The sequence below is a fragment of the Anarrhichthys ocellatus genome, unplaced genomic scaffold, assembly GCF_004355925.1.
Source record: "Anarrhichthys ocellatus isolate YVR2014 unplaced genomic scaffold, GSC_Weel_1.0 scaffold13, whole genome shotgun sequence".
Taxonomy (NCBI): domain Eukaryota; kingdom Metazoa; phylum Chordata; class Actinopteri; order Perciformes; family Anarhichadidae; genus Anarrhichthys; species Anarrhichthys ocellatus.
Window position 1 is genome coordinate 6,605,896 of NW_022280043.1, and position 10,060 is coordinate 6,615,955.

Below are 10,060 nucleotides of genomic sequence, written 5' to 3' on the forward strand. Positions count from 1 at the left end.
CCCCCCCCCCCCCCCCCCCCCAAAAAAAAAACTTTAACTTGGAGAAAAAAAAGAAAGAAACCTTAGGGGAGAGCAACAGAGGAGGGAAGAATGAAGAGGAAAGAGGGGCAATGATCGCAGGGGATAGGACGAGGAGAGGCCAGGATTATGGAGGTCATTGACGGTGGAGAGGAGAAAATAGATATTTAGGTTTATCAAAGCAATTGCCCTTTTGAACAGGCTGCAATAGAATAGAACAACAGTGGACGGTTAGATCCAGTAGGAGGCAGTATTGCAAGTTAAAGGATGCCAAATGCCGGAAAACCCCAAAGAAAAGGGGGAAGAAGAAGCCTGTCTCTGAAACACAGGAAAAGAGTTGGTGGAACGAACACGAACTCGACGTGACAGACCAGTTTGGGGGGTTTCCTACTTTCTGACAATACTATTATTTTTTACACGTTTCTTCTGAACGGAAGCAAACTGCTGACGCTTTGTCACAGAGTCAGGTGGGTGCGTATTTTACTGTTCGTTTTTTTCAAAACCGAAAGTAAAGTGAAGCGGGCCCGTGAAGCCATGGCTGATAGCATGGATGAAGACATGCCGGAAGAGTCTTTACCCCTCCGGCAGGACCTGACCTGCCCCGTGTGTCAGGGAATCTTCCAGGACCCCGTGCTGCTGCCGTGCACCCACAGCTTCTGTCGCGAGTGTCACCAGAAAAGTTTTCAGGTCAACAAGAAGTGTCCCGTGTGCAGGAAGGAGTGTGAGGAGGGGCAGGCCATCTCCAACCGCGCGCTCAGCAGCGCGTGTGAGAGTTTCCTCCAACAGTCGAACTGGGGGTCGATCCGGAAACACCCTCCCCCTGCCGAGGACACCTGTAACCTGCACCTGAAGCCGCTGGTGCTGTACTGTGAGAAGGACGAGGAGCCTCTGTGCGTGGACTGCGTCACTCTGCACAACACGCACACGCTGTGGCCGCTGAGTGAGGGGGCACCGATGTGTAAGGTAAAGGACGCTGGACCTCCAAATATGTACTCCTTGACAAATCAGTTTTACACCTGGAAAGAAAAAGGGCATCCTGATTTCAACTTTTGTTGACTGAATGAAAGAAATGCTCAACAGTACACTACTGTAGCGCCACGGTTTCCCCATAAAGTTACACTAGAACTGAAATACTTGTTGTACTTTAATATTTCAGTGTGCATTACAGTGTTATTTTATCATCTTTAGTCTATTAAATGCTCCAACATGCACTTTCCTCTAGATTTGAGATTATACGTGATATCTCTCAATCCTGACCATGTGACCTCTGACTAATTCTTTCTCCAGTATTTCAACCCCAAGTCTAATTCTAAGTTTAATTCTACCATTCACACTCGCTGTGTCCATAAACATTTTGCTGCTTGCTGCTGACCTGAGACTCCAGATATCATGGCTTTGATTATAATAACTATAGAATTACTACACAGTTGCTATATGTGTATTAAAGGATTGTTATAACTATATTGGCAGTGGCTTCTTGTCATAGAAGGAAAAGTACAAATTAATTTAATAACATTAATGGCCGTTCAATTCCATGAATGTGTCCTGGTAAGCCTTATGACTGAGTCAAACCCCAGTAGCAGGTCGAACAGAGCCATTGTTAAAGTTAGTAATTACACTTTTCCCAAGTCTCAGGTGTCTTATGTGTGTACAATTTAGGTCTCCTGTGACTGGAAATGATCAGGGATTAGCCCGAGTCAGCAATTTAAACACAGTGATTTCATGTGGAAATGATACAACCCCCCCCTGTTTCTGTACATCTATATTTTCATTGACCTTTACAACTCTCCACCTTAGTCCGTACACCCTTCAGCCACATTCCCATAGCCATATGGCCCCAGTAATATATATCATCTGAATCTCCCTTTTCTTTTAACCTTTTTTTTTCACCAGTGTGGATGCTGGTTTAAGGAACACCCGTCTCAAGCCGAGAAACATCCCATCGTTTTCTTTTGATCACCTCTGCTTTTTCACCCTGCAGAAGGAGCTGGGTTTCAAAGTCCAGATTTTTGAAAAGAAAGTGGAGACGTACAAGAAAACCACACGTAAACTCAGCAACGCAATGGAGTACATCAAGGTAAAGTTACTGTCACGTCTCACGGTGTTCGTATTACATTCATCTGTGTGTAATCATTAAACAAGGTTATTATTATACAAGCTGCAAAACTTGTCCATTGCCCTCAGACATCCTCAGTCCTTGAACCAGATACTCCAGGTTCACCTCTTGTTCAGCTCGACTTTTGACCTCTATGGAGGAAAGCGCTCGCCTCAGGGATCCGCTGAGTAATTTGCCCCTGACATATGCATGAATAATGCAATCTGTTCGATATTTGGAAGGAGTTCTTCCCTTACGCATTGCAGTACATGCGTGGTACTTATCCAACAAGACAAGAGATAGTACAAGACATATAGCACACCAGAGACTGCCCACATCTTAATTCATGTGTGTATGTTCACTATATATAAACTCTCTTCTCTAAACGCAGTATCAGGCTGAGCAGGCAGAGAAGCAGATCAAGGTGGAGTTTGAGAGGCTTCGCATGGCGCTTATCACAGAGGAAGCTCTGCGTCTGAAAGCCCTGGCTGCTGAGGAGGAGCAGAAGATCGCTGCCGTTCAGGAGGTGATTGACAGCACAAACGAGGACATTGCCTCGATGAACAAGCTCAGTGATGCACTGAAGAGAGAGATGGGCAACGAGGATCTGGCTCTCCTGCGGGTGAGAGAAGGAAGCTCGTCATCACGGTTGTGAGACTTACAAGACTTTTGCCTCTGATGTTAAAAAAAACAAACAAACATGAAACTAATCTCAGTTACTCTCTTTTATGTTTTAGAATTTCCAGAAGGTAAAAAGAGAGTAAGTAACTGCAAAACTCTGAAGCAATCACAAACATTGTGTGCTCTAAAATCTCTGTCTAAATATCCACTACACAAGGACTAGGAAGTACATTTCACCATATATTTACCATATATTAGCATTTTTACAAGGTTACAAGGTTTTTATTTGTCATAGTACGACAGGGTTTAGATTGGAGTCCCAATTTGCTACGTAGGAAAGAAAACAAAATAAACTATATCAGATATGGAGGGTGGAGGATCATTTGTATATTACACATTTTTGTCATTCTGAAGATCTGCTTCGTTCAGGTTTCTGCTGTATTTTGTGGATTTACAAATGTCTCTTGTTAACTTCACTTATTGCCATCTTTGCTTTAGAGCCAAGTGGACTCGTGGAGATCCTTACCTCCCTGAGGACTCTCTTTTGAACATGGGCAAGCATGTTGGTGCTTTGAGCTTCAAAATCTGGAAGAACATGCAGGCCCATGTCAAATATAGTGAGTAAATTACAATGGGAGTTGGGAATGATCTGTGGTTTTCGGGACTGGGAGTCTTTACCGGAAATGGACCAATTTGTGTTGAAAATTGTATTGGTGTACTTGAAATATACGTGTTGGAGAACACGGACTTGATGTGATAGAGCAGACCATTCTTCAGTCTCTTGTCAAATGTTACCGATATGAAGTAATTGCGTCTTGTTTCTTCCTGTGTGCAGATCCAGTGGTGTTGGACCCAAACACGGCCTCTCCATGGCTGTCCTTGAATGCTGACCTATCCACTGTGAAGGAAAGCGCCGAGCGGCTGACCACCCCCGACAACCCGGATCGCTTTGATCCCTGCGTCTTTGTGCTGGGTGCTGAAGGTTACAAGTCTGGTAAACACAGATGGGATGTCATTGTTGGTGACAACCCCAGGTGGATTGTGGGAGTTTGCAAAGAGTCAGTGCCCCGTAAAAAGAAGTTCACGGTCTCTACGAGCCGTGGTGTGTGGTCCATTGGACTGAGCAAAGGGGTGTACACGGTCTCAACACCTGAGCGTACAGAGCTGCAGGTGCAGCAGCGTCCTGAAAGGATCCGCATTAAGCTTAATTTAGATAAGGGAGAGGTGTCATTTTGGGATGGGGGAACAGCAAAGCACCTTGTCACTTTAACACACAAGTTTGATGAGAAGATGTATCCAATTTTTGGCCCTGGCCTCTACAGTACGCCTACAATTCTGGCTCCGGGAAAAATAGCTGTTCACACCTCATGATGAGCCGATATACTGCAGAGGGATGGTTGTTGACTTAAAGCTCTAGTATTGAAAATAATTCTAATAACCTGTTTCAAATAGAAAGCTTTTTAAAAGCAAGATAAACAAAACAACACTTTACCAGTCAAACAGAGATGACCTTGCAGCTGCATGATGCACATGTTAGAGCTGAGAAATTACTTTCTTAACACTGACGGCGCATGGGAAATTGCAAAAAACAATTTTTTTAGATGTGCCTTAGCTGGAGGAAATTAGATTGTCTTTTGTCATCACTTTACAGTGGAGGGACAGACCTGAATAATAAAAAGACTGGAAGCTTGGCTGATGCTGGTGGCCAATACCGATACCGTTTGAAGAGGTGAATAAAACAGTCTCTCTTGATTTATTATTGCACTGGATGAAAAATTGGGACATCCAGCTCTTAATATCTGAGATGACAATAGAAATAGTGGAATGTAAACAAAATAATTCAAGTTGCGGGATTGTTATGGTAGTTGTTTTATCTTAACATTTTTTCAGTACACAATTTCAGTTTTATAAGGGATACATTGAATGAAATGCATTTAAGCTTATGAAATGCCCTTTATTTTATATGATTTTGTTGATTCTGCTCAAATATAATGGACTAAAATCTCCCTGAATCTGTATGGGTTTCTTGGTTGATTGTTTTACAACACAAAGTGTGGCCTGAAAGTTGTCCTGATTTAAATTTTCTGTGTTCATATAAACACTTAATTAATAAAAAAACTTTTAAATCAGATTTGTTTGTTTTATTAATTAGAACCACATAAACGGTGCATAGCTAATTAGTAAACGTTACTATTTTGAGAGAATCTTACATTTAAGGTGAGAATTTAGCCTCATGTATTTATTGTTTACAACATTATTGTCCGTGGTTTATATCCAGATGTTTACACGTTGTTTCTCATCTCCGCTGGATGGCAGTGGTGGGACATGCCACTCGCGGCGCTGTCTTTTGTGTTGGCAACCACCGGTTAACGTTTCTGCTGGCCGGCCATAAACATCAAAACAATGGGCATCTGTCCTTAAGATGGACCGCAGGAATCGGGTCGAACCCGTTGAAAGGTTTCGTTGTTAGCTGGCAGCATTTCCTTCTAGTGCAACGACCGAGTTTTAGAAACATAATTTCGTCATTACATAATTATGAATTACTCTGAAAAATGACTTTTTCTTTGTAGATTTTGTAGCCACTGATGATTGCGCATCTGGATTTAGCCGAGCCACTACCGCTAGCTAGCGAACAAGCTAACTTAGCAGAGCACAGTGTTGTAGCCGCAGTCAGGGCGAAGCAGTACCTACGAGCTAACTCAGCTAGCTGTCAATCGAGAGGCGCTCACTAGCCATAAGTTTGCTAATGTCGTAGCTAACGTCAAAGGGTCGCCGACAATGTAAATTATCATGAGGCCAAAGAAACGGGAACTGGTGAGTATGCTAATGCGAAATGCAACATTACCAACTAGCCAGCTAACGGTCGCTGTTAACGGTATTCAGCTAACGTTAGCAACCCTCTAGGTTAGCTTTGTTGTGATAGCCTGCGGAGAGAGCCCCGTGTTGCTGATTCTAGTTGTTTTTTTCTTTAGCTAGCGTTAGTTGGATGTAACGTTAATAAAGACAGTTAGTAAACGCTATGTTGGTGAACAGCAACCTTTGTATAGAACGATAAGTCACATCTGTGGTTAAGACTTCCTGTAACGTTACTGTTATGTTTGTGAGACGTTGATGAGCTAACGGTACTGTACACAGGGCTTAGCTTCATCACAATCACTATATTTTGTTGCTGTTATATTCTGCTGTGCGAATGGCATTGCAGTTTACAGAAGGGTCATGTAGACTTAAACTGGAATGATGCCACTAAAAGAGAATAATGTACACGGACACGGTACTGCAAGGGTCACATGAAGTTGTTCGTGGGACCTCCAGGCTACATGACTCTTTGTTTTCCATAGAAATCTCCTCTAGTTCATTTGTCTTGTGTGGTCGTTCCAACTGACATTTACACGATTGGTCCATATTTGCTGCATGATTCTGCTGCACATTTCTGATACTTTGTATGTGATACTTTGTCAGTCAAGACCCACAACAAATTATTCTCTTTCACCTTCCCCCCCCCCCCCCATTATTAAGGCGGTGCCAGTAATGGCCTCCCCCCTGCCTGTCTCCTTCATCCTGGTGGTTCTGCTGTTGGCTGAGTCGCCTGTGTGCCAGGCAGGGGACTGCAAGGGCCACAGGCAGGTGTTGAGGGGGCCTCCAGGCTATGTCACAGATGGACCGGGGAACTACTCTGTCAATGGGAACTGCGAGTGGCTTATTAAAGGTATAATGAGCCAAGATATTGTCTTGTGCACAGACAACATGACAATTGAACAAATAACTTACAGCCAATAGACAGCCAGTTAATCTCAGTGATATTTCCCATCTTTTTATATCTTCCAGCTCCCAGCAACAGTCACCGCATTGTCTTAAATTTCACCTTCATGGACACAGAGTGTACCTATGATTACCTTTTTGTGTATGATGGAGACTCCTACCAGAGCCCTCTCCTAGCCAGCCTGAGTGGCAACACTCTGCCTCAAACCATTGAAGCCAAGTCCGGCAAGGTAACCAATTAAGACACGACAAAGGAAACTCTAAAGCCTTATAACTATTGATTATATTAACTTTATGACCGTTATTTAATTATCTTGTTCCAGATGCTACTTCATCTCTTCAGCGATGCTAATTACAACCTCCTGGGCTTCAATGCGACTTACACCGTCTCTGTGTGCCCCGGGGCCTGTGGCGGTCATGGCCGCTGTGATTCCTCTACATCAAAATGCCACTGCCATCAGGGTTGGGGAGGACCAGGTTGTACAACCCCTCTGTGCTCCCAGGCTTGTTCTGTGAATGGCCAGTGTGACAAGGTAAGAGTAGGGATGGGAAGGGTTTAATGAACACACAAAGCAACCAGTCTTCAACCAAAGGGTCACTCATCTTTCCCTGAATAAGCTTTAATTATGTCAGCCAGATGTGCAGTTCATTAAAACATTGATGATTGGTCTTAAACTATTGTTCCTCATCCATGTTTTGTCTCAGAAAGGAGAGCGCTGTCTGTGTAACCCAGGCTTCCTGGGTCACAGCTGCATGCTGGGATTCCATAACGACAGTGGGGCAGGGCAGTGGTGGCGTGTGAGTGAGGGACACCCCTACACACCGGCCAGGACAGGTTCTGCTGGCGTGTATCTGTCCATCACTGGAGCCATGTACTTGTTTGGCGGTGAGAGTGACATGTTATTAATTTCCACAGATTTTTTATATTTAGTGAACAAACCCATCGTCCACCTCCTTTGTTGTAGCTGCAGTCCCACATTGACTTTTACCCTTCTCTAGTATTTTATAGTGTTTTCATGATAAATAAAATCTGTTTGTATTTGATTGTTACTTCTTTTCCCCCAGGGTTTGACCTGAATAGAGCTCTCGGTGACTTGATCAAATATAACTTCACATCCAACCAATGGGAAAGCAGGTCTTATGGTCACTCTCCTGTAAGTAATAAACACACACAGTGTTTGCTTCCTCCTGCTCTTGCGCCTCATATACTGTGTTTCCATGCAAGGGACGTGTTTACTATCTGCCTCCTGCAGTAACCTGATCCTTTAGATGTCATGTAAACGAGAAACCTGGTTTCCTTAATCAGGATAAGGTATTTCGAGAAACCCTGTCAACAGCACAGCTAGTATTCTGCTGGAGAAACCTTATTTCTTGGCAGAGGGGTGATTGGAAATATAATAAGTCGAAGTAAGTGAGTCTTACTTCTTTATAAAAAAATGTAATCCAAATTCAGGCTTAAATGTACAAGTCTCACAAAGTTGGTTTTAACAGCTAAACAGTAGATAATGTTTACTCCTATTTCCTGATTTCTCTCATTTTCGATGTTTTTTTCTTTACCTCCAAACATAGTCAACTTCAATATAAATGCTCCAATTTATTATTTTACGTTTCCTTTTCATTCACTTCCTGCCTGCACTGTTTGCCCCCCCCCCCCCCCCTCTATGTTGTCAGGTGGCTCGTCACTCCCACACCGCGGTAGAGTGGACGGGTAACATGGTTATCTTTGGAGGAGAGCTAGCCAACGGCTCCCTGGCCAGTGATGTCTGGATGTACCGGCCACTTCACGATGACTGGCAACAGCATGGCTTTTCAAATTCGCATGGGTCTCCTAAACTGGCCAATCACGCTGCAGCCGTAGTAGACAATCATCTCTATGTATTTGGAGGTGGGTTTCACATGATATATTCACTTGGCAGTCTGTGTTTGGATAGGCATACATAAATCCCTTGAGAAATAAATCATAATCATTATTTCCCAGGTCGCACTGAGGAGGATATGTTTTCCTCTTCTCTGTATCGGTTCGGCCTGCATGGCTCTGGACGGTGGGAAATGGTTCAGCCCACAGGTGGGAAGCCCCCAGCCACTGCGGGCCATTCCATGGTGTTCCACAGCCCATCCAGGACACTGCTGGTCTACGGAGGCCACAGGCCCACCACTGCCAGGTACACACCCTCTTGTGCTTCAGCTTACTGGATACAGTAACACATACACATCCAGTAGGAACATTTTGTACACTGTTTTCTATTTGTGGTTTTTAATGAGGAAAGGGAAAAGTTTGCTGCCTGGTGTGGATCTCTGTGTCTGGGGATTGCTCATGTGATATTTCTGTTTATTCCTTTTCACATCAAGTGAATTGTAAATAATTTGTCCCATTAGATTAAATAAGATAACACATTTAGTTTTATCTTCAGTTCAGAAGACTTGTTAAATTCAGCATACAAATATAAGAAATAAGATAGAAAGGAATAGCAAATGTAGAAATTTGCAACATTTTGAGAAAAATCTAGCAAATGAATAAAAATATAGACAACATCTTTATAAATACTAAAAGTACTCTTGTTGTATATTTTTCCAAGGTTTAGTGTGAGAGTGAACAACACCGACGTGTTCCACGTGGAGAGACGTTTTTGGACATCTTTCCGTTCCCGTTTCCCAGCAACCGGCCCCAGAGAGAGAGCTTTCCACTCAGCCACCGTCATTGGGAACTACATGGTTGTTTACGGTAAGCATTGAGGAAATAAGCAACTGTAATTCACGACTGTGGCTCAGTGGTAGAGCAGGGTCGTCCTTCAATCAGAGGAACGGCGGTCCATGTCGATGTGTCCTTGGGCAAGACACCTGTGTATGAATGATTAGTTAGAGTCCTTGTATGGTAGCCTCTGCCATCAGTGTATGAATGGGTGAATGATGACATGTAGTGTTAAAGCGCTTTGAGTGGTCGGAAGACTAGAAAAGCGCTATACAAGTAAAAGTCCATTTACCATTTAATTAGTGCCATTCTGTGTATATTTATCTATTTCTTCCTGCCTTTCTCTCGCAGGGGGGAATGTACATATTCATTACCAAGAGGAGAAGTGCTATGATGAGGAGATCTTCTTTTACCACCTGGGCTGTCACCAGTGGGTGTCTGCAGGGGAGAGATGGTCACTCAGTGAGTTTCTGTAGACTCATATAGCTTGTTTCTTGGTGGTTGTTACTTAAGCATCTTCACATACATTGACTACAAAACATTCATATTTTTGTTTCAGGAGGGGATCCTGTGAAGGGGCGTTACTCGCATGTTGCTGCTGTGATGGAGGGACGAGTGCTGCTGGTGGCCGGGGGTTACAGTGGTGTGGCCCTTGGAGACCTGGTGGCTTACAAAGTTCCGCTGTTTGTCAGTAGCGATCAAGGTGACAGGGTGAGTGAAATTGTCATAAAACAAGGCTGGAAGTCATATCATTGATAAGACTGATGGGAGAAAGGCTGAAAAACTTGTGTTGAACAACTAGGGATTAAGGGAACTAAATTATTGTGAAACTGTGTGTGTGTGTGTGTGTGTGTGTGTGTGTGTGTGTGTGTGTGTGT

The 10,060-nt window shown here is 43.5% G+C and overlaps 2 protein-coding genes across 2 annotated transcripts in view; both read left to right on the plus strand.

The window, feature by feature from the left end:
- The first annotated feature begins 290 nt into the window (after nt 1-290).
- trim35-28 (tripartite motif containing 35-28) lies at nt 291-4,975 on the plus strand. The gene is made up of 6 exons (XM_031853543.1): nt 291-981; nt 2,000-2,095; nt 2,505-2,735; nt 2,851-2,873; nt 3,233-3,351; nt 3,570-4,975. The coding sequence occupies exons 1-6, from the start codon at nt 553-555 to the stop codon at nt 4,103-4,105; spliced, it is 1,434 nt and encodes a 477-aa protein (XP_031709403.1). The 5' UTR covers nt 291-552; the 3' UTR covers nt 4,106-4,975.
- Nucleotides 4,976-5,112: 137 nt separating this feature from the next.
- megf8 (multiple EGF-like-domains 8) overlaps nt 5,113-10,060 on the plus strand; it is a 20,395-nt gene continuing 15,447 nt past the window's right edge. Inside the window, 11 exon segments of the mRNA XM_031853527.1 lie at nt 5,113-5,548; nt 6,251-6,440; nt 6,560-6,723; nt 6,817-7,026; nt 7,199-7,379; nt 7,559-7,647; nt 8,165-8,378; nt 8,472-8,655; nt 9,070-9,215; nt 9,534-9,644; nt 9,742-9,893. Of these exon segments, the coding sequence (XP_031709387.1) occupies nt 5,525-5,548; nt 6,251-6,440; nt 6,560-6,723; nt 6,817-7,026; nt 7,199-7,379; nt 7,559-7,647; nt 8,165-8,378; nt 8,472-8,655; nt 9,070-9,215; nt 9,534-9,644; nt 9,742-9,893 (1,665 nt within the window). The 5' untranslated portion in view covers nt 5,113-5,524.

What these genes read in the sequence shown, in the direction of transcription:
- trim35-28 (XM_031853543.1), top strand. Translation starts at nt 553, where the DNA reads ATGGCTGATAGCATGGATGAAGACATGCCGGAAGAGTCTTTACCCCTC. An exon ending in AGGATCTGGCTCTCCTGCGG is followed by an intron (nt 2,736 to 2,850) that starts GTGAGAGAAGGA and finishes TTTATGTTTTAG; the next exon opens with AATTTCCAGAAGGTAAAAAG. An exon ending in TTCCAGAAGGTAAAAAGAGA is followed by an intron (nt 2,874 to 3,232) that starts GTAAGTAACTGC and finishes TCTTTGCTTTAG; the next exon opens with AGCCAAGTGGACTCGTGGAG.